This window comes from Gavia stellata, chromosome 3 (assembly GCF_030936135.1).
Source record: "Gavia stellata isolate bGavSte3 chromosome 3, bGavSte3.hap2, whole genome shotgun sequence".
NCBI lineage: Eukaryota > Metazoa > Chordata > Aves > Gaviiformes > Gaviidae > Gavia > Gavia stellata.
This window is the reverse complement of record NC_082596.1, coordinates 92344393-92369248: the sequence shown is the minus strand read 5'-3', so window position 1 is coordinate 92369248 and position 24856 is coordinate 92344393. Positions and strand designations below refer to the sequence as shown.

Sequence of the window (24856 nt, the reverse complement as noted above, 5' to 3'; positions counted from 1 at the left end):
AGGTCAGAACTGTTACTGAATACATGCACGATTTTGTACTTGTACTATTCCACGTCGCCTAAGTAGAATTTATTATTCTCGGCTCGTAGCACCCCCAAATAAAACACAGGCATTTTATCCGAAGGAAATTGAATAAGGCAATCAACAGAAAACACCACTTAGTTGCCACCTTAGTCACTGGTGAAAACAGTCATGCTTGCGCAAGTTTACTTGCAGTAAATATACTGCTTTCCTTTATCATGTCAACAATGCCTGTCAGTCAGTATTAGCTGATTTGGAAAACCAAGGTCACTTCTGACATGCTGATACTATGACCCTTTGAATAGGGTAGGACTAGTGAAATAAAATACTTGTTTTCCAAAGGACGAAAATTTACAGCTAAAGTAAGCCTTCACTCAGTGTCTTTCCACTGATCCTGGCTGTGGGGGAGTATTTATACCACAACCCTGCTGAACTGCAGACCTTTTCATAGTGCTCCAGCTTTGCTGGCAAGCATTTCAACCCTAAGGGCCAAGACACCAGCCACCCCTTCCTTCCTCTGTGAGTAACCCTGGAGGGGATGCCTCGTTCACAAATTCCACCCCGAAGCAGGACTCAAGATCCCAGGGATCTGTCTGCAGCTCTGAGGTCTGGTGTCCCTCTAAGCCTCTACTCTAATATTAGGATGATTACTGACAGCTATTAATGTAGGACTGAGTTTGGGAGAGAATTAATCATAGTATCACTTGCTTTTTTGCTACAAAACTGACTTTTGATTGGTCACAGCAAGTAAGTGAAAGCATCCGAATGGCAATAGAGCTATAGCACTCTTGCAGTCATACAGAAGGGGAAAGCTTTATGAACTCATTCTTTAAACCAACACTTCAGAGCAGCTGTACAGCGATACTCATAAGCCTTCTAATTGCAGCATTTAATCAGAAAAAAGCAGAGGGAAAGAGGCAAAGGTTTACGAACCAACAGGACAGGACAGAGTGAGTGTGTGTGTGTGAGCGGTTCTTCAAATTACAAAAGAAAAGACATTGTAACTGCAATTCCCTTTCTTACCCTGCCCAGACGTGGGGTGGGATTCCCATTCCCTCCCCTTGCAGTCACCCCACCGAAAACCCTCACTGAGGGACATGAAGCATTTCGTTGAGAGCATTCATTCTCCAGGCAGCAGGATCCCTTTTGTGAAAATAGACCACGCAAATGAAACCTGGGCTCCACTGAAAGCTATGGCCAGGATTTCAGCCTCCACCTGACTGTGATAATTTCTGTACTTTACCTCTTTGGCCTCCATATGCTACAAGGTGGTCTACGACAGGCACCAGCACCACAGTAGATTAAAATCTATTTCATCTCAAGAACCAATGGCTCCATTTGTAGTGTATGTCAAGTGTTAAGGGATTTGTTTCACAGCCCACAACTTATAACCATGTCAGTTCAACATATTTTCCTAAGAGGACGTACACCATTTGTAAGGCTACCTTCTCATTCTCCGCTAACAATAGTTCCCAAGGTTCTCATTTCACTAACCTTTTAGTGCACTGCCTTGGCAAAAGATTACAAGCAGAAAGGGTAAATAATTCGAAGATGCCAAATTCCAGATATCTTTCTAGCCAGGTTATAACTCATAGCATCATCAAACCTTCCCTAGATTTGCTCTGCTACAACACAGATACCAATTACTTTGTTATTTTTGAGCATAACACCAAGGAAACCAGGCAGGAAAAATCAGTAATAACAGTGATGATATATTCACCACTCACAGCTACCTGTTGTTGTTTATCTTTTCTATTGCTGAAGCTGTCACTGCTTAGCTTTTTTTAGTGTTCCACTCATACCCATAAACAGAGGTATTTATTTTTAATAGTGCTCCCTATTAAAATTCCCTTATAAAATTCTACAGTTTTCTACATAACGGTCCCTAGCGCTTTGTTTTACAGAAGTGTTAGGATAGTGCTCTGGGCAATTATTCAATAGTATTGGAGTACAGGAGTTGTTAACCTATGGCTCTGATTCAGCGAACTATAAATATACCCTAACACGTTACTTAATTAAAAGAATGGTAAACTTCCAAACATCTGTGCTTCTTCAGATAACCTTCTGCAAATACACCCAGACAGGGACTTAAGAGATGGGTAATGGAAACACGTATCAGAAGTAGAGGACCAAGTAGAAATACTCACATTGTTGGTGATTCTGGCAGGGGAAAAAAAGTTTCCTTCAATAAAAAGCGAAAGATTTTGTTTTTCTTTCTATGTAGTAAACAGCGGATTTTTGTAAATGCTTTCAGTCTACTCCAAAGCTGTGTGAAATACCTTGTCAAACAAATCTGAGAAAGTACCAATTTGGCTGTGAAGTTCTGTCATTTTCTGTTTTGTAATCTTGTCCCTGGCTAAGCATAAGAAACTGTACAAGATACAGACTTTGTAGCTCTTAAGAAAGTGTAGGAAACACTTTCCAAAAGGCACTGGCTGAGGTCTTGTGAACCCCTTTTTCCCTCTTTTATGACTCCTCAGCAACTCAACTGGTTGCAGACTGCTCTGTAGAGCCGTCCCTCCAGCTGGTGTTTGCCTCATGACAGAGTTGCACATGGATTACAACTCCCAGCAGTCACCGAGCACTGTTTAAATGGGATTTAAACAGAGAAGAAAGAGAGAGAAAGCACATGTACATGCACGGCACATGCATCTCATCAAGAACGAACACCAAATCAAGTTCTGTTTCACTTACTTACCAGTATCTGGGAAAAAAAAGATCAAAAAGTTGGACTCCCCTTTTTTCACCTGTAGAGTACTTCCAGGCATATGCTTTTTTGCTTTTGTTCTGGGTAAGCACAACTTGGGATTCTTGGGGATCTTTTTAAAAGGCATCTCCTAGAATAAAACCTAAAGTTCTGTTTCTGTAGAAAGACTGAGAAGACACTTGCGTGTTCAGCTAGCTGGGCAGCAAAAGCAGAGAGCAGCAGTAGGTGCTGGGGAGTAACAGGAGTGGGGAATTTGTGTTCTGGGGCAAGGGTCTCATACTTCTTTTCGGAAAAAAAAGCATTAAGTAAACCAGAAGTATTGTAGCTCTGAAGAGATGTAACAGTAAAAATGCAATGTCTAAATGCATTTGAAAAGGCAGAACTGAGTGATAACAGACAATTGTTGGGAAGAGGAAGGAAAATACTGGAATGACTAATAATAATATAGGAAGATGGGTGATTAGGTGATCACAGTACAGAGAGTTAAGTGGAAGGCTAGATAGAACAATAAAGTATGAATACAACGTATCTCAATAGAGAGATATAGTCACCGTGTGCACAAGCACATAGTGAGAAGAAACAGGACAGGAGACAAGCCTCAGCCCGCAAAAATACTGTAGTCTCCACATGACATGTGACAATAGCAGAATTAAGCTGATACCTGAGCCTTTGCTCAAGTAGTTTCATAATAATAATCTTCCCCTGTAAAGCCCATTTTAATGTAGAAGTAGTATAAGAAGGTCACAGTGTAAATGAAAATAAGTACCCATACTCTCTACACAAAACTTTCTGAGTCTTTAGAATCAGAAAGTGTATATAACTCACCCAAGGGGACACAGCAAATCAGTGACATTAAACCGTTTGATCCCTAACCCTGAGTTTTCTTAGTAGAAAAACTACAGGATAGGTCTATTTGGATCTATCAGCTACTAACTGCATCTTTTTGAAAGAAGGCAGGTGCCATACAATTCATATAAGGGCTAGATGAAACCACATTTACCTCCTACAATGTTTTAGGCGTTTTGAATATAAAATACGTCTTTTTAAAGTACACCACCAGGAATATTTGTGACGATACCTTGCAACTGCTGAAAACGTGCACTGGTTTGAAATTTATAGTAACACAGTTACCAGTATAACTCTTGTATGATATAGCCAACAAGCCACTACATCATAACATTTTTTCCGCATGAAGATTAAATTTGTAAAATTGGCTAAAGAGCTGATAGTGGAGACCACGGCTATATGCCAGGTATTCTCATTTTCTTTGGATATTCCTTTAACTGCAGGCACATGAGAGCTTTGTATTTAAAAAATGTGTCAGTACAGATATGTGAGTTTACAGTTGCAGACCATTAATATGAAACTCTAATGCAAAGAAAGAAGGGCCTAAAATTTCAGAACAGGCTTCCATTGATCCACCAAAGAGTGGAAAGTACTAATAAAAATACTATAAAACATTTAAAGATGGTATCCAAGGCGTTTCCAGTAAAAGGATGAGCTCCTTGGTTCTCAGGGCACTGAAAAGCTGTCTTGTTACCCAGCCAGTGACCCAGGTTTGGTACGCTTGCTTCAGCTTTTGCATGCAGGTGGAAGTCTGCATTTAGGGGTCAGACTCTTAACAGATGTAATAAATAGTTTCCCACATACATTTCTCTAAAATCCTAGCAAAGATATAATAGTGATTATTACAGTTTATGTATAAAAACCTCTGCCATCATCAAGGATCTTCCTGCTCTAGCTGTGCTGCAAACCAGAACCAAAAGAAATTTTCCTGCACAAAATGTTCATAATCAGAGGCCATGCTGCACATTACTGAACTAGCTAACAACATGAAGCGATACTGCTACCGTGACAAACACAGGGGTTTATACGAGCTAATTTACCCTGCTTCTGCTGCACTGAAGCATTTCACACCCTTGTGACTAGACTGTTTCTTTTACTCAACCTAACTCATTAGGTCAAGTTGCATGTACATGCCCCCAGTACATGAAATGGAGCACAAATAAACAGAGATACAGGGCAGTGCGAGGAGACAACGACAAACAACAGTGGTCATCAGGATGCACAAGAAATCATAGCACATCACCAGTATAGTGATTTTTGAGGGCAGCAAAAGAGTTTTCAGGAGGGATCTGAGGGTACAAAAAAAGGAATCTGTTTGTTTTCTTTGCAGCAGCAATCAATGGGATGTTTTGTAGAGGGGGCCAAAAAGAAGCAACAAAACAGAACGCTTGTAAGCTCCCCCTCCCCAAAGCATCACCTTATTAGGCAAAACAAAAAGGAATTTGGGGGATAAAGAACAAACCAAAGCAAAACAATATTTGGAACATGAGCAAATGATTTTGTCAGCATGCCTGGAACTTAGTTTTGGAGGGAGCCATGTCTATATCTATGCCTAAGGCCATGTTAATATGCAAGGCCACTTACCAACATGCTATTCAATGTGATCATTTTAGTTCAGGTCCACATGAGGTTTATCAGGCTCAAGGCCCTATGTATACTTTTTTTTTGAAGGAGCCGAAACTTGGAGCTGAAATGTACTCGATTTGACACAAAAGCAACACAGGAAGAGTCTATCAAAAAAGGATATTAGTCCTTTTCACAGTGCTAGACTTAACTGTACAAGTGTTTCTGGAAATGTTTAATAGAACAAAAGTATGTGAAAAAGAAAAAAAGAAAAAACTGCAGGCACAGCTGATGTAATTTTTTTTTTTTTTTAATACTCATTTTTATATTGCCTAAGTCCCTGAAGTCAGTGTCTGGAGGCTTCCCAAAAATCACTGCTTGTCAACACCCTTTCCACAGAAATGAGTCTGTTTACCTCCACCAGTGCATTGTCAAGCCATCTCTTCCCATTCACATTACAGTTTAAATTGGTATCCTTACAGAAAAGTCTAACCCTCCCTTTCCTTATCCAGGAATCTCTCTAATATCTAAAGACCACGTTAAAATAATTCACATCAACAGAATGCCTTTCTTCAAAGTGCATCTCTACAGAGATCACTGTAAATGTTTAGATGGTACTTACTATAAGAAGGTCAAAATTTGGCCAGTTGATAGCAATGAATGAAAGGGAAACTCAAAAAATACATTCACTTTGAACCCTGACCCAAAATGAACACTTTTCTGTAGAGGAACTTGATAAAAGGTTCCTTCCTCTGCCTCAACAATCTACTTACGGCTTTTGGAAGAGAGACACAGGTGTGATATATCTGCTGGAGAGTGCCAACATCCTGAACTGTCTTTGACAGGTTACACAGGATCCCTTCACATCACCCAGTTTTTGAGGGCATTCTCGGTATACTGTGTCTTGTGAAGTTTTGCTCATTGTCAACTGCAAACAGTGTCAAGACGAGTTCTCAGCAGTTAAAAAAGACACTGGAAGACCTGAGGGACAACCCAACTTCTCCAGGCGTTACAGAAAAAGAAGTATTTGGTAACAAGGGGAAAGTTGATACACAAACCAAGGATGCAGTCACATCTAATGCATTTAGCTCCTTCTGTCTGTAGCAGTCACCGGCATTCGTTGGTGTGTGTAGAAAATGAGATTACATTCCTCTGACCACTGCGCACGTCCCTTCAGCAGACCCTTTCCTCTTACCACCGTAAATGGGACAATCCTTGGCAGTCTCAGCCAAAAGCAACAGTGACTCCAACTGCTTTGTCACATTTCTGAATGGTCCCTCTCAGCTCAAAGTCCTGGTAAGTCATACCCAGATACATGAATGGCAGCTGTCTGTGTTGTCCCAGTGCTGTAGCTAAACCTTCCAGTCCGTTGTCTGTATGTCAATGTACAAAACACCCATTTGATGAACTCTGGCATATAATGCTGATCCTCACAGAAACCACAGCAAGTACATCAATTGCCACGTACCTGTGCACATGGATGGTTTCTCCCAGAAGTTTCCCCCCAGCAGTCATGGCCCTGACACCTGCTTCCTCTGAAAGCAAATCACTAGCTGAAGTAGCTGCTAGATGCAGATGTTTGCATCTGGGGTATTCTCAGTCATAGCAAGCTATGCTATCAAGGGTATCAAAGATAATTGTTCCAGGCATTAGTCTGGAGTAGCAAATCCTTCACAAAGCCATATTTAAGAACTTAATTAAGTCAATCATATTTTTTTTTTTAACTCCATCCAGCAGTTAAGCCAAAGTAGAACTAATTGTGGTTGCTAATACTAGAAGGCAAAAATAAGAATACTTCTTGTGAGCTTTCCAGCACACAAACTGCCTGTCATCCATCACCAGCTCCCTTTGGCTGTTCTTCAAGTGCACATAAGTCTTCACTGCTGTGAATCTCTACTGTTGTGAATAATGCGCCTTCCTGTGTTTCTGTTTTTATTCCTGTGTCCACCTTCCCCTTGCATTCATTATGCCACACAGCTATTGAATTATTAGAGAGGTGGGTGGCTTACCTTTAGGGCTCGTCAGATTCTAATCATGCCAACTTTTTGTTTACAGTGCCTGAGCTGTCTGACTCTTTTGGGATTCACTTCATCAGTCAAGATTAATTTTGGCCTTCATTTTAAGCCTAGAAGCCATCGAGAAAGCATCTAACAAATATATGAAATACAGCAATAATACCAATAAGCACCTTGGGGAGAAGACAGAGAAAGAAAGGTCAGGAAAAACACCTAAATACTACCTTGGACACTCATCTGCAAGCCTTTTCAGCCAACTATGTGCAGGATAAAAGACTGTGGTAACCTTATAGGATTAGCACTACAGAAGAATTGTTTAGAGTGAGGAGCGAATGTCACAACATGCGATGAGAGGTGACACTGCAGTATAAGAAGAGACCCCAGTAGGCTTTGTTTCATAGCTATGAAAACAGTGCACAGAGCAAACTTGGCCCTATCACTCACCTGAGCTCTTCCTAAAACCTCACATTTCCTCTGTTTCCAATTTCACCTTCATAACCCAACTCTTTAATCTCCCCCAACATGTGGAAACAGAAACTAGGATCAAGAGGGAAACGCTGCCAAAGATTAGAGGTTTGGAAATTTACAACTGTTATCTAAGGGAAAACTATAGTGGAAGCCAATTGCTTTAGTCAGAAGTCTTTGTTATTGTAAAGAAGCTTTAATATATGTTTTTGTTTTCTAAATCAGAAGGTGGAAGTGTAGTATTTTATCAGTCAAACAGAAGAAAAAATAAAAACAAAAGCAGTTCAACTCTTAGTCACCCAATCTGGAAATCTGTAAAACTAAGGTCTGCAAAGCACTAACTTGGTAACAGATGTAGTGAATTATAAACATGAACTTGTCACAGATTACTGTAAAAAAACAGGCAGGCGTCCTATTTTAAAACACATTTTTTTGTTTTCATTATTGTTAATCCACCTTTCCCCTTACAGCTATTCAATACAAAGAATGACTGCAAAGTAGTACCAGTTCAGCAATCTGGAGGAAAGGAAAAAAAAAAAAAGAGTGTTTTCAAAAATTACAGAACAGTGTTCCAAAAAGAAAATATGATTTAAAAACTCATTTCTGTTCAGCAGTCCAGTGTTCTGTTTTGAATTTCAATGGCTATCTGTAGCACTGAGGTTTTTATGTCATTGCATACAGAAAAAGCTGATGAGGAATGGTGCTGTCTTACTCCATTCCTAACCACAGCCCAGTAGATAAAGTCTGAAGTCACAAGTCATCTGAGAGCTCTACCAAGACTATTAAAATGTACTGGCAAAGCTGGAAGGAAGAAATTTAAATGAGGCCAGGTTAGATGTTTCAAAGGGATGAGTGACTGATCCTGTTTTATGTTATGCCAGACAATGCTAATAGTTTAAACACTAGCTCTGTCAAATGAGAAATAGATGTATTATTGTCTGTGAATTATTAAAATTGACTTCACCTACTCACCTTTAGACTTTTCTGGCTGAAAGGAAAAAAAAAGTAAAAAAAAAAAAAAGTCTTGCAAGGGAGGCATGCACTCTTAATCTATTACTAATGTCTTCTTGAATCCTGTTAATATTTTTCATATTGTGTGCTTTGGTGAGCTCAGACACTATATGTGAGGAATGAGCAAAAATTCCAGCTGATCCTGGGCATAAAGGTCTTTAATGTTTAAGTCTCCCCTGTCCTGCAGATAATTACTGTCTCCTCTTTCACCCATCCAGCTGGGACATCAGACAATTTGGGGACTATCCAAGATGGGCATGAAGATCCATTTCCTGGTTCATGACAAGTACTGTAGATGCTTATGCCACAGAGATAATTTTCTAGGATTTTATTCAGCAACAAAAAAAACTTCTAAAAGTTGTTTAGATCTACAAGGCTCAGTTTCCCCTGCAATTCAACCATACAAGCTCTCCTTGAACACTAGGGAAGTATTAAGGATACTATAAAATAATCAACAGTGTAAAATGTTTTTAAGTTCTGATAAGGTCAGAATCATTGCTACAGGTTTTTAGTGGAATACAAAGATGAGACATGAAGATATGGAAGGTGGTTAAGCACTCATCAACATCATCATCACAGGGTAGCAACAATAACAAAGGTCCCACCTCTTCAAGCCTCCATGATGAAGTTGTTAATTTACAAATGATGACTCTAAAGGTGATAGAGGGGAAAGGTGAAGGTTTATTTATTTTTTTAAACAACCACTTCCAAACCTCCACTTCCTTTCAACCATTTGCCCCTTTGAGAGAAATTGTAAATGGTGAAGGACAGAGATACAAGTCTGAAGAAAAACTTCTTGTGCATTTTTTGGGGAAGGCAGAAGACCTCTAGGATCAATCTAAAAGAAAGCCTGACTGCCCCAGGAAAGTACCCTCCCACCCCCCAAATTAGGCTTTCCTTCGAAAAAATGAAAAGCCAATTTTGTTCTCTTTTTTTTTTTGAGCAGAATACTTTTTGACTTTTTTTTTCATAGGTTAAGTTAAAACATTCCACATTTTCTAGGGGAATAAACTTTAAATAACTAAAGAAATAAAAGAAGAAAGTGAAAGAAACCTACTATCATGGACTGTGAAACACTTGAAAAACATGAAATGAAAGCTTTTGGAGACAAACCCCCAAATCCTCCTGCTTCCTCAGAACTGGCTACCTCTTTATGCATTTCTCCGAACCCGGTCCACATGGCCCTTTCACACTGCCCCGGGGTGTCCCTCGGAGGGATAACTGCACTCACATTGATAACGTTCTTCAGCAGCACTAATGTAACAGTGATAGATATTTTGCAGGAGGTGGCATAGGATTTTGAGAATCAGTGGCTTGAAGTACTATCTTTCAAGCAAGAAAAATATTGGGTGCCATGGCATACCCAGGCTTGAGACAGCTATGCCCCCAGCAAACCACTGACTGGAAGACTTCATGCCGAAAAGGCTGATGTCAAGGCATCTGCTGACCCAAACTCAGCAGAAGCCTCTTTTAACAACACTAAAACCATCTCATGGCTTCTCAGATGAAACACACGAACACTCTGTGGCTGTCATCTTCCTTTGTGCACCCACTCACCCATAAAATAAAATACAAACAGCTGAAGGCAGGCAAGTTCTTGCGAAGGCTGGAGAAAGTAGACAGGAGTCTAGCCCTTAATTCCAGATTTGCTGAAGGAAACCTCACCTCTGTTTCATATCCTCTGTATTCAAAAGCCATTTTTATTTTCATATAAATCATGTCATTTACGGTTCTGTGCTGCCATTCTAAAACCATTGCAAGACTTGAGTTGGCACAGCACACTTAAAAGAAAAGGTTACAACGTTGTGGGAAACAGTCAAAATGTGAACAGTATTGTTAACGTATTGCTTGACTTTTAAAATCCCATTGTAAAATAAAATAAACAGCTTCTGAAAGGGAGACAGATCTTCAGACATGCTCCCACTTTTGAATGTGAACCAGCAATCAGGTCTGTAAGTGACCTCAACCACCTCTGACACCAAGGTCTTTAGAAAGCCCTGGTGGGAAGGGTTTTGTGCTGAGCCATGCTGCCAGTACTCCAGCCTCACTGGGCCCTCCAAAATGTGGTCTGAACCACAGCTCAGCTCTTTTGAATGTCTGATCTCATGTAGGAAATAAGGAACAGGCTGTAGGTGGTGGAGACCATTGGCAGGAGGGAATATTCAGCAGTTGTGACAAATGTGTCTTTGGTGCTGCCTGAGCCTGGGCTTCTGTCGTGGCTTTTGCCTGCTCCAGGCTTTCTCCCACCCCCCTGACTTCCCTTCAGAGGCTTTGCATTTCCCACCACATCTGCTGGAGCACAGGGAGTGTTTGTATGGGACAGGCACAGGACAGGCCGTGATAAGAAAACAAGGGATGGTCCAAATGAGGGTGAGACAACAGACAGAGATAACAAGGGGGAGGAGGAGGCCAAATGGCAGGCCAAGAGAAGGGGGAGGCAAAGGGCTAAGAGGTGAGATAAAGAGAGACTTTCTGTGCATGAATAAACATGAATAAGTGAAGAGGTGGTAGTAAGACCCCCCACCGCCAGGAAGGCAGAGAAGAATTACGGGCAGGAAACGTCACTGCAGGAGCAGTTGATTAAAACTACAAACTGCATGAACTTGGTCTAATCCCTTCTTGCCTGCAAAGCCACCCTACGAGAACCTGGGTAAAGAAACTGTCTTGAGCTATTTCAGCATCTATTCTCCCAAGTACTGTGCTCACATACAATGGGGCAGACCAACAAGAATAATCAGCTGGCACCTCCTGAGTTCCCACAAATGTTTGGGCTGGCCACCTCAGTTCCCATCACAGATGAATTGCTTTGCTTCATATTAAGATGCAGCAGTGCACGTAAGCACACTCATAGCTCCGAGTATGGAAACTGTCCCTATTAACCATTCATGCCCTTGAAGTGAAGCACTTGCTTGGATGCTTGGCTGAATCAGGGCCTAATTAAGGAGGTAAACAGCCTTCTACCCTCATTCACCTCTCCCTCAGCCTTAATTCTCTAGTCACCTAAGTTTAATTTAAAAATCTGTTTTCAGGAGTTGAGCCTGGATCTGTCACATCCAAGATTGCCACTAATTGCTACGTGTCAACAGCATTTAGAAAAATGAGCAATGAATTAAAACCACCAACCCTTCTGCCTGGATGACAGCTTTATCTTTACACACTAGCTTTTCAATAGGGTTGCAATCTCTTTACCTCTTTACCCACCCAGAGTGGAAAATTGTGTTGCCCAAAGTCAGTCAGAGATTTCTTCAGCTAGTTCGAATATTTCTGAAGAAAAACTACTGATCTTGTAATGAACATATGGTTCAACACCCAGGGTGCAAAAGCACTCCAACTTAGACCCCAGGAGGTAAGGACACCCTCTGCCTCTGGCTAGTCTTGTCAGATAGTTGTGGTATGAAGGGATCAGAAAGCAGACTCAGAGAGACAGGCTGATGTTCTCAGGAAGATCAATGAAGATGTGAAGGTCACAGATGACACATGGCTGGTTTCAAAACCTCAGGAATGACAGTAGGGAAAGAGGTGGTGAAGGAGGAAGGGGAACAGAGCCAGCTGTAGAAGTTGCCAGAGAAATATTTTGTGGAGGCACAGCAGAGGAGGAGCAGGATGACGCAAAGAGAAGCAACTGAGTAAAGCACAGCATATGAGGACTGCAAACAGTAGTGTCCAGAGGGATTCCTTTACTGGATGCGCCTGTCTAATACTGATGTAATGAGCTAGTTATGAAGCAAAAAGTCAGAAATGTGTGTGGGAGTGTTGGACGGGCACGTATTAGGTATCTGCTCCCACAAGAAAGGAGGTAAGCTAGGGCTCCTGCTAAGAGTGTTAGGATTAACCAAGACAGTGAGCAAGACTGGCCACGAGCCTGCTGACGCTTCTCAGGTTTGGTGACCTATTGAGAGGAAAACCTGATAGCAAAAATGATCTTCCTACCTTCTAAGGAACAACTAAGATGAACAAAACCAGGGTGAGATAAAAAAGTAGAAAGCTACCTGTGGAGGGACAGTTGTGTCCACTCGGAATGGCAGCAGAGCACAAGGCCATCAGGCTCTCCTCCTAACTTTGCTGCCGCCTCATGTTCTCACTCAAGTGGCGTAGTCTGTCTGCTCTGCCATACATGTGTTTTAGAAGCAGAAACGCAGTGATACTACTTTTTTTTTAAAACCTTTTTCACATGCTTGTTGAGAAACATTTTAAATATGTTAAGTGCTCAGTACCTTGTAGATGCTATACAGAGACAAGTTACTACTAATCATTATTTTACTTGGCTGAATTGGACGTGTATGTTTTTAGAGATACCTCTGAAATGGCTGATACATAAGGCTTTAACTAAAACAAAAAAAACCCCAAAAAATCTACCGCAGGTTTTATTAGGAGGAGAGACAAATAAAAGGAAGAGGGTGGCAAAGCAGTGCAGAGATAATGTTCAGTTTGAAGTAAGGAAAGATATAAACATTTTGGCTGACACAGCAGCAAAGTCAGCTTGGCGGAGAATTAAGGACAACAGAGGTAATAATTTACCAAGGCAGTAGTTTTCAGACGTTGATATACATTTTCAGCACAAGGAGGGGTAAAAAAAAAAAAAAGGTAAGACTGTCAGAATTATGACAACTTGCAACTTCTTTACCTGGCTGCTAGCGAGGAAAATAGACAGGAAAATAATCTGAAGATTATTCTTCCTTGAATGCTCCCATTTCATTTTCATGAGTGTTAATACAGGCCACATATTGACATTGATGAGCAAAAAGATCCTTGAGGAAGGGAAGCACATGTTTCCTCATGCAGACATCTGAACAGTTTACAGTCACAGGCGGCTCTGAACTTAAGAGTAGGAAATGAAAGTTGTATGAAAACTGAAGTGGAAGTGTGGGGCATTTAGGGTTTTGTGATCATGGTTTCATTAGACTCTAAATGCTCTTTAGGGCAGGAACACTTAGAGGAGTTCAGAAATGTTTTTGACTTTAAGAAAGCTGACTTTGGGAGAATGTGATATGCCCCAAGGAATTTTTACTGGAATCCTATGAAACATGGGAAACACAGAGCTGAATTTTTAAAAACATCTGAAGAGACTGAAATTTAAAGCCATCCTGCTTAATTCCAAGGAGGAAAAAGGGCAACTGAGGCCAAATGCAGTTAAGTAGAGATGTAAAGTTTAGGGTAAGCAACACATAGAAGACTTGGGAAGTTTCTTTTATATGTATATCTGTAGATATTTAGATACAACAAACAATCCTTTGAAAAGTAAACTACCTGGTAAAGAGGGATACAGAACTTCTTAGGAGTTAGAAAGAGCAGTTTTAAAGAAATAATCCCAGAAGGACAAAGTATCTTTTGACACTGCCATGAGTTTTTTCTCCTAACCATTACATGGAGTTTCATTTATATCAGTGCTAGAAAGGACTAGGAGAAAAATACTTAACTGCTTAAGGCATATAACAAAAGGAAGTTAGCAAGTTAGGATGCCCTTTTTTCTTTGAAGAATAATAAGAAGCTAGAAGACTGCTTAAATATTAGCATCACATTGTGACAGAGTTTCCAGGGCTTGCTTAAAGGAAGGAAATTTGCATTGATGTATCCTCAAAGTTACAGCCATGCCAGCCCATAACAAATGTGATGCACAAATACAACCTGCAGTTCCTATCCTAGCCAAGCTGTAGGACAACTGCAGAAACAGGTGGGAGGGAAGGGGAAGAATTTCCTGTAACATATGCAGAGCATTAGATTCAGAAGAAAAACAACTTTTACATACGGTTGAAAGGTTTCTTTTTTTTCCCTTTTAAAAAGTAACATAAACTCCTAACTAAGAGATACATACATCTTAAGTTCTGTGATGACAGGACAAACCAGTGAGACCTGGAGTTAATCTTCATTGTTGTAGGAAAGGGCAATGAAATGAAGCAAGCTCCTATGGCACTGTTAGCTTAATATCTGCCATGCAAAAATAATAGAGGCAATTTTACTCAAACACCTTAATGGGCATAATTTGATTAGAAGAAATTGTGAAATTCTTGGAGGGAAATTTCCGCATACAAATTAATAGTAATTACCTTGCTGAAAGATAAGAAAATTAAAGACAGCCCCTAATTCTCTAAAAATTACCCAACTTCAGGGGTTGAGAGACCTGATGCTTCTGACATCCTGTGCTGCAGGGCTGCTTGTTTCCAGCTGACTGAGGTGGCTCATTGAATTTTGGTTTTAACTTTTAAAAGAAATTTTAAATTGATTTTAATATTATTTTTGTGAATACCAAATAGATTATTTAAACCCAAGCATAGACTAAGTTGGCTACCTACAATGTGAACATGCCGATTATAACAAAAGTAGAAAAGACTAGTGAGATAATTTCTGATGTACCTATGTTTTACAGGTGAGTAAACTGTAGTGAAAATTTATCTTTACGTGCCTAGGAGAGCGAATGAGTATAAAGTATGACCTTACTAACCATGTGCTAAAAAAGCCTGCAAAATGCGTGAAAGCATCTTTCATCGTGTATCAAGTTCAGTATAAAAAGCAAACTTGTCATGAAGCCCCTCTGAAAACTGCTGATTCTAAGAAAGGGAGAAGTAAACATTTTTCCACAATCCTTGCAGCAGGTTAGAGTCTCCAAATACAATTAAAAAAGGGTTAGAATAGATACTGATAGGAATTCGATATGAGCCAAAAGAAATGATACCGACAGGTTTGTAGTTGGCAAGACGCAAGGAGGGAAGGAGGGAGACAGGCATTAGAAGCATTAGCAGGAACAATTCCCAAGGCCAGTAAATATCAGGGGGCCCCAAAGCAGTCAAAAGCAGAGTGAAGAGATTTAGAGTCAAGGCATTCAAAGGGTCTACTTAGTTTGACCAGAAGACAGTCTCACATTTCAAGGTTTCTTCTTCAGTACAGCTAAGCTTTTCAATGGGAGGCCTTGACCCCAGGGATCACTAACTGAAGAAAACAAATGTGTTTTCAAATGAATGTATTGGCACTGTCAGAACTGACTGTACATAAGATTAAATGGTATTTATTTTCACTTTCCAGAATACCATGTTAAATTTTAGAGAGACAGACATACAGAAACGTTTCCAAATAAGACATGAGAATCTGAGCATCAGATTTTCTGTGTCAACCAGGATTCAACAGCAGAATTCCTGTTAACTGATCTGGCTAAGCCTCCTTCCAAAATGTCAACCTGAGGCTTTCTTGCCTTCAGCGGTCTTGGTAAGGGTGGCAGGAGGGGACATGTGCTGTCAGTCCGTTTCAGTTCGCTCATTGCTTTTCCTTGCTTTCTCACAATGGATTGGATTTTGATCTGGCATTTTGGAACTGCACAGATGTGATTCCTTGACTGAAACAAACAGAAGCTTGCCTGCCTTTGATAAGGAATGGAAATAAAATCAGAATTAAAAAAAAAATGAAAGTGATTCTGGCTACCAATCCTGAGATGGTCTAAAAAGGAAACTTTGATTGCAGGACATGGATGCCACATCTCTTCATAGAGGAGTTTGTTCACAGTTCATCTGCATATTCCTTAAGGCAAAGATACTTCAAAATCCATTTTGTGCTTCTACCTTGATCATGCTTGAGCAGCCTTCTTGGGTTCCACAGGAACCAAGTAGGGACTGTGTTAAACGTAAGGCAAGATGGGGGCAGTGGAAGAAAGAGATGGACCCCAAGGGAAGGTGGCCTACGACAGACCAGATAATTTCAGATAAACATCAGATGTCTACTTAAGTTTATATGCAGTGTTATTTCAAGGCCATATCCACTCTGTATTTGAATACATTCCTATACTCGTGTATGGAACCACTAGCAATTGCATGAGCATTCCTGATGGACTTGTGCTTATGCACTGTCCCAAACTGGAGAAGCGTATAGTGAGCTGAACTTAAAATCCAGAAATTGTGTTCCCAAGAGACCAATAAGGACAGAGCGGAGACCATGGGCACCACTATTTCAGCAGAAAATGTCTGAGCACATGAATAAGGTGGAACTGCATCGAGGGCTTCAGAATAGCTACATACTACCCATGAATTTTGAGGACTGAATATATACTTGTTAGTAAGAGGTATGACAAAGCAGGAAAGTGGGTCTCACAAAGCACAGACTTGTTGGGTCAAGTGTCCTTTTCCTGTTTGGCAAGTCCTTTTGTCTCTGTGTCCTCCTTATCATCCTGACACCTTACCAAAGCACAAAATGATGGACAGCTCTTAATGACTTCCTAGAGTTTGATTCTGATACACAGGCCCAGCCCTTTTTTGCCTAACATGAAAGTCTCTATTCCCCTCTGAATCTCCACTTTAGAACCCATGTCCACTTCCACACACGCAGCTCCCCACTCCCACCCTGCAATCCGTGTCAAGACAAACGTGCTCTCATCGCACCTTGCTTGAATCAGGCAGCTGAAGCCAGCACTTCTGAACGGACGGACAGACAGCCGATGCTGTGTCAGCAGCTGGCGGGGCTGGTATCACCCTCCCCAGGAGAGGAGAACATCCTCTCCTGGGCACACCCACTCCCACATCGCACAATTGGGGCTATTGTTCCCTGCGTCCAGAAACCAGGCTCCATCCTGTACCACCTCTGTGCGTCGCCACCATCCTGCCTGACTTGGAACTACTGTTGGTGTTTTTCTGTCTCCTAGCATGCTCATTAGGCCATCTGAGCACAGGGGTTAGTGGCTTGATCCTGCTAGCAGCATGTGCTGGTTGAGCACCCCCAGCAGACTTCATTGAGGCATTCCAGGGAGTAAAGATGTGTTCCGCAAATGATCATGTACTGAGTGGGACCCTGCAAAGCACCTGAGAAAACAAAGCACACGTGCACTTCTAAAATGGACATTTTGTGGTACCCACTAAGATCTAAGCTGAACAGGGGATACTCACTGGATGGAGTTGAAACACTGTCATGAAGACACAGGAGGTACTTTAAAAATCAAGCCTATTAGTGCCCACCTGTTTCTGCTTTACCTTCTTGCAGCTGGAAGAGAAATGACCAGATGTCCATTCGAGACCAGAAGGAACAGCAAGTTGCTTTACACTTTGTTTTGTTTCCTATAAGGTGATGCTTCACCCCCCTAAGCATCCCCTCTCACATTCAGAGAGGGTGACCAAAGCAGAGTATTGTCTCTGTGACAGGGCAAACCCGCTCCTCCCGGGCAGTGCTGCCTGCCTGCTTGTTCCCAGGTAGCTGGCTGTGAGGGGGCCAACAAGCAGGCTAATTTAGAGCTCTAAAAGCTGGCAGCAGGAGCGCAATTAAGCCGTTTTCACAGACTGCTGGCCAAATGCAGCAATTTATTGGCTGAGTGATTGGATTATTCATTTGCAAAGCTAAGAGAGGGCATTTTCTTACCACTTCAGTTGGCCTGTAGTACTTGTGATTGACTGTCACATGAATCTTGCCAGTCTCTTTGCATCGTCCTACTTCATTTTCATTCTTCCCTTCCCACCTGTAAAGAAGATAAACATTTAATCAACCCATAATTACTTTAGTGCTCTGATCTTACCAACATTTGGCCTGCTTTCATTTACTTGAGGCTGGTGTCAATTCTCCCTGCAGGACAGTATATACTCATTAGCTATAGGAACAAAGGCAGAGTTTAGACTTGAATGGAGCAACAATGGCTTTTGAAGTCTCTTTGTTTTGGTTTTTGATTCAGTGGAAGGTCTAAAATACAGGACTTCCAAATTAAACGCATAATGCTAGGGGAAAATAAAACGTCCTGATTTCAGAATGTCTCATGTATCTGCAAATAAATATGACAGTGAGGTTTTTCATTTGTGGATTGGTTCAAAGTTGTTTTCTTAAAATATTTTTAATTCTTGTATTTTGGCCAATACTTTCAGGAACTCTTTAATCTGTTAATTTTATGGACACGAAGCTCTGTTTGAATAGCATTAAGCTGCATAATTTAATTTGTGCTTAACTAAGAAAAACAAAACAAAAACAGTTCTTGAGTTTTCGGTCCTAGCTCAACATGGCACTTCACACACATGTACTGTAAACAGCACTTACTACCTGTAAGCTGAAAGCCAGCTACTTTGTCCAAATTAGTTTCATATGTGTTGAACAGCCTGCAATTTGCTGTAATTTATGTGATCTGGTTGCACTGTGAACTGTTTTGTTAGCAACTGTCCTGGTCTAGAAGTTCGGGAGCAGCAGCAGAAGAACGGTTTGGTGGGTGACTAGCTCTGCCTTTGGAGAGGCCAGCCTACAGCCTGGAAGCCTGAGGACAATGCTCCCTCTCAAAACAAATGCTTCAGATGACATGTGTAGGAACGTACATTGGTGCATCAGACCCAATCCATTTAATGTACAAAATCCAGAGTTATGATTGAAACTCTACCCTCTCTTTGCTTTTTTGCCTCTAAGTATACATCATGGGGCTCTGAACAAGCTTGGCATAAAAGTGTAGTGATGAAATCCTTTACATTTTTTGTGCAAGATCTATGTAATTTAAATCAGCATGGTGATTTAGACTATTCAGCCTCAGTCACCAGCAACGGAAGAAAAGTGCCCCTTGCTTCCCACTTACTAATTGTACTGCCAGCTCTTGGGATTTTGTCACAGATTTCATTTCTCCTTGCTCCCCTGACCCCCGAAGCTCCTAGAAGAATTTAATTCTTTGACAATCTCAGCCTTCATTTTTGAGTTTCTAGCCCTGAGGGCTAAGGAGGAAAGTCTGAAAATGTGACCTCTGTGTACCCATGAAGGTTAAAACACCAAGAGGCAGAAGGAAATACCAAATATGCATTATTACTAGTTTTTAAATCCCACAATTATTTAAGCACAACTCATTACTTTTGGATGACTAGCAAAGCCTGTAGGATGCTTGATACTGGGAACACTTCACATTGAAATAATTTCCAACAGATAATAGCCACAGTGAAGTCAGCTGTTAATAGTCATGTCATGATGCTAAAGATGATTTATAATTTAAATTTTCTTTCTTTCTTTTTCACAGTTACTCTGTTTGTAAGCCTGAACAGCAAAGTTTTCATTCAGAAGCCAAAACTAACATTAGTCCCTCCCTTTAAAGGGCAGAGGGTAAAAATGTGCAGGACTCAAATGAGCTTAATAGAAAACTAACCGTCACCAGTAAAACAACAGGAAGCGCTTAGATCAGGAGACGTCAGTTGTTGTTGGAGGTCACTGAGCAGAGAACCCCATTTAACACCCAACAGGCTCCAGAAGGCTCGGCCGAGGCAGTAAAGACTCACTTAATGTCGCTATCAAAGTTATATAACAATAGAAATAGCTTAAGAAGAAATCTCCACCCGTTTTGTTCAGCCCAGTAATGTGAAAAGTTCACAAGGAAAAAGAAGTACTTCTCATTGTGAACAAAGTAGCATTTGATAGCCACACTTCTAATTACTCCTGGCACCTCGATGGTCACAGCTGGGGACACCATACTGCCGATAAAAGGGATTGCGTGGGGGCCAGCCTAACACCAGGAGCAAGACATCCATTTTGCTAACCAGTTCCCCCTCCCCTCTTCCTCTAACCACAAGGAAAGGGAAAAAAACCCCACCAAACCCCTCCTTAATTTATAGTCAAATTGCAGTCAGAATTGTTAACTGGAAAACGTAATGCCAGATTATGCTGAAGCACGAGCGTGGTGGAAGAGGCGTGGGGAACCCTCACGTTGCTGTGGTTTTAGATAGCTCCAGCGACAAGGACTACCCAGCTTTCTGCTCCTTAGGGCGGATGCCCAAGTAGGCAAGGAAACAGCCTTGTGTAAGTTGCGGGAAACGCAAAGGATCCCTCACTAAAGAAAGTTTGGCTAATTAGGGCTGGGCTAAAGTTATAGAGGATGGGGAGTGGATCCCCCCAGCCCCAGCTGGTGTCAAAGCTTCCAGGCAGGTGCCTGCTGGCTTAGCGCAGGCTTTTCACAAAATGCTGGTCCTAGAGCTTGCAGGCAACGACCCTCTACAGGAAGACCATTGCCTGCCCCACACTGGGGAGCTTCACCCTCTCACTGAAGCAAAGGACGGGTTTGCTGTCATCGTTGATGGCATCAGCCATACGCCAGAACGCTCTGCACCCGGAGAAGGATGCGCGAGACCACGCGTCTGCTACTGACAAGGCGGGTTTGATGCCCTCTGCATCTACGCTTCCACGTCGAGTGCCTCACTGTTGGAGATAGGTGCTTTGGGGTTGCTTAGGACAATAGTCATTGTCAACTCTGGTGGATACCACTACTATCACTGACCTCAGAAATTTCCATAAAACTAAGTTAATCGCATTTCAAATGCACATGCAAATTTACTTGTTTAAACAGTTCTTCACCTCAAGAGCTTTTACACTCTGGGTTTACAAAGGAATGGACTGCATTTAATTTAAGGCTAATTCCATATCTGCAGATCGCTACTGTTATAATACTTATTATCAGCAGTGATGAATGCTCCTTTTCCTCCTCAATTCTGGAGATTCCAATTATTTTTCATTTCCTATAACTAGTCAGTAAGACAGCAAGCTTCAAGCTATAAAAACATCCACAGGTGTAGAGGATTTTCTGAGGATGAAGAGCTGGGGTACCCACCCAATGGGGTGTGAGGTGGGCAGGGAAGGACACAGGGGAGCCAGGATAATCGGGGGGTGGGGGGTGGGAGTGGCACTGCAATGGACCAAATGGTCCAAATGGCTGTAACTGAGAAGCAAACAAGGCAAAGTACATATATTTTTGAGGTGGTGAAGAAATCAACTAAAAATGAAACCTTTCACAAAAACACAGATAAACTGAACAAATATATGCATTTCATCTCCTTGCTTCATCTTTACATAGAAACAGAACTGACAGCATTTTTAAAAATATTCAAAACCACTAGTAGCTACAGCTGCTCAGCTTCTTTACGGAAAATAAAACAATCACGTACACCTTTTAGATCAAATATATGCCAACAGAAAATATTTTCACATTTGAAAATGACCAATAAATTCATTAAAAATAAAATTTCAGGAAAATTTTGCTCTTTCTCCACAGCTAATATGAGATACTATTTGTGTAGAGTTTTCGGATTTGATTGCTGCTACACACACAGTTAAGCCAAAGCACTTCATTCTGTCCTGGCACTTTGTAAACAGCAAAACCAGCAGAATGTAACAGACCATTAATGTCTTTTTCAAGTAATCTTTTGTAGGAAAACTTTAAATATGCATCTTCATATGTTCCTTTGCCACCAACTCAACCACAAACCTTGCCAGCAGCTCTGATGCATCAAAGCAATCAAGGATATAGGGATAGCTTAACCTTGTGCTTACATCTAAAGAACAAGTACACTACCACAGAGGGGTGTACTTAAAATTTTTTTCAAATGCTCTGATGAATCAGGTCTTCAGTGTTTGTTCACTAAAGGAACACGGTTAAAACAATGCTATTGTTGTTATTACAGTCCCAGCATTGTCAAGCTCAGGTTTCAGAAATCTAAATTGTGACTCCCCACATCACAAGACTTTAAAAAAGAATACATGCTAGGCTCCCTATTTTTTGGTTTCGTTTCTTTTCCAGTTCATTGGAAGACTTTTGAAGCTCTTATCTGTTTACTCCAAATCGTGAAAGTTGGTGTTGAGAAGAAAATGTTTTCTCAAAGAATATTAATGTTCTGTGAAAATCAAAACATTCTGGAAAGAAAAGTTTTATTTTCAAGTAAGTTCCATTACTGTCAACCTGAAACAAAATTATATTAACAATATCTAAAAAAGATACTTTGACATTTTCAGAATGGAAAAATTTTGGTCTTTTTTTCTTTCAGAATGGCTTTAAAAATTATCTTTAAATTATTCGTTCTTTAAAAGGAGGTTAGAAGAGAAACAAAGCAGTCCAGCTGACCTGAAATCAGATATTTTTCCAAATTGCATTTGTGAGTATTATTTTCATTTCATTGGGGGGGGGGGGGGGGGGGGAAGTGGAATTTCCCATGAAACACCACATTTAATTCTCACCTAGTCTTCCTATAGGAGGATAGAGGATTTCATACCTCTTATGATGTATGAAATCAGATAATTAAATTGTTACAGTCTTCAAACCTTAATTTGAGTTCTGAAACAGTTATTAGGTCTGCCTACAGATAAAACCTTGTATCAATAAGAAAGTAATACAAGCCTGCTCAGCTGGAAGAGTTAATTCTCCAGCTGAGGTGGGTTAAATGCCCCCCTAAAACATATACTCTACAGTGAGAACAGTGATAAAAGTGGTGCAGTCCTAAACGAGGACCCTTGCTTGTGTGGGTTCACCCACGCCAGCATTCTTCACTGACCTGGCTGGGTTCCTTTCACCCATCACTCTACAAAATGTCTCCAATTTCTGTATGAGATTCTGTTCCCTTCCTCCTTATCTGAAAGCTTCTGATTTCCCTGAGCTGTTAAATACAACACATAGCACTGGCCAGACAGCAATTTTTGGTGGGCAAAAGCCAGACTGGAAACAGCAGCTGTTTTGATGAGACTTTTGATGGCTCCTCTTCCACCTCCTCACAGTACCATTACTAACATATTGTTGGCTTTCCATTCTTACAGCAGTCCTTCAAATCTCATGTGTTTCTGTAACCCAACCTTCCATTTTAAGGTAAAAAGTTAAAAAAAAACAAACCAGAAAACCCCTCCTCCCTCAGTTCAATTTCAGTTCAACCTTCACTGTCACTGAAGAGGCCACTGCTCTACTTCTGCTAGTAGTTCACCTCATTAGACCTTATAGGTTATCTGCAAACTTTCCCTTTTTAGAGTGATCTCTTATAAGACCAACTGGCATGTTAGTTAAGATAAAATTTGTATGCAGAGCCAAATGACTAGAGTGAAATACTCATTTTTACTGAATTAATTCTGATACTGGAAGCAATGAATATTTCTGTAACAAATGTGCATGTATTTTTATATTAATAAAAACTACAATAAATCTTTCCACTGCTTGAACAGTTTTTTCTTTTTTCTTTTTTTTCTCTTTTCCTTTCTTCTTTCCACATTTGCAGACAGCAGTCTTTGTAGCACTCTGCAAAGAACTCTGAGTGCTGTAGTGGTTTCAGGCTATCTTTGCAATCCTGTTCTAATTTAATAAGATTAATGACAGAAAATTAGTCAAGACAAGCGTTTGCCTGTTTCGTTTACCCTGCTGTAGTTCAAATTATAGGCGGGAAGTGTTTCCCCCAAGTACTACTTAATTAGTAATAAGTAGAAGGGAAAGTAAAAGAAAAAAAGCGTAATCCTTACAGGGGGAAAATATTTGTAGCTCTGAGGCTTTCCTGTTAGTACAAAGGACTGAATTTGAATGATTCAGAGGACTATATAAATATAATTTGAAATTTCTCCCTTGAAAAAGAAATGTTAGAAGAAAAAACCCACACAAAGCAGATAAACCTCTGTGTACACTTTACAGTCAATTTCAGAGAGAGAACCAGTCTTATTGCAGCTGTACATTTCATTAGTTACAAAAATGTAGTAAAGTTTCTCTCTCTCTTCTTTTGGCTAGAAGACATAGTCCTGACATGTGCTAATGACTGGCTATGACAGAGTATTATGTTATCTTCTTGGAAAGACTTTTCAGGCTGTCCCGGATTTTCAGCTGTATAAGTTAATGTGAATTGCTAGAAGACAAAAACCTAAAAAATTAAAATAAATATTCTAGTTGATTGATGTGGCAGCCAGGATTGCTTTTCTTCCTGTTCTCTACTGCAATATCAAGGTGTGACAGCTAAGACACCGTTACATTTGCAACTTTCCTTGCCAAAGCACAAAGTAGGGATGGTTAAGAGCCCCTGCACACGTGCCCTGTGTTCTCAGATGTGCTATGAGCTCTGCCAACTGCTGCTTGCCACGACAACCCTCCTGGCCAATTACTCCGTCATTCCATCAATTTTGAAAGGTGCATGGTACAGCAATATTGGGAAGCTGTGCCATCACTTACAGCAGTGGAAAGGGCTGCTGGAAATTTCCCAGAGAAGTTTTTGAGATTGCAAAATTTGTAATACCTGCAACCCTGCAAAAAAAAAACCCCAAACAACCAAACAATTCAACCAAACTTTGAGGAAGGGAGGTAGGAAGAAAGCACCCATCCCCGCAGGAACTCATTTAGCAATTGCACTCTGGTGCGCTGGTTCTTAGCTGCCTCATAAATTGTAAAGACAGAAACAGATCAATGGGACTCACCAGTGGGGTCCCACAATGCTAAAAGGGAGGATTTTGCTGCCAGGCTACTCCCTGAAGAAGATGTATTCAAACTGGAGGAGGTGGGAGCAGAAAGCCCTTGGGGGTTTCAAAGAAT

At 40.8% G+C, this 24856-nt stretch overlaps 1 protein-coding gene across 1 annotated transcript in view; it reads right to left on the bottom strand.

The window, feature by feature from the left end:
* GMDS (GDP-mannose 4,6-dehydratase) overlaps positions 1–24856 on the bottom strand; it is a 444874-nt gene that overhangs the window by 55055 nt on the left and 364963 nt on the right. Inside the window, exon 9 of the mRNA XM_059815329.1 lies at positions 17956–18052. Within this exon, the coding sequence (XP_059671312.1) occupies positions 17956–18052 (97 nt within the window). The remainder of the gene's footprint in view (positions 1–17955; positions 18053–24856) is intronic.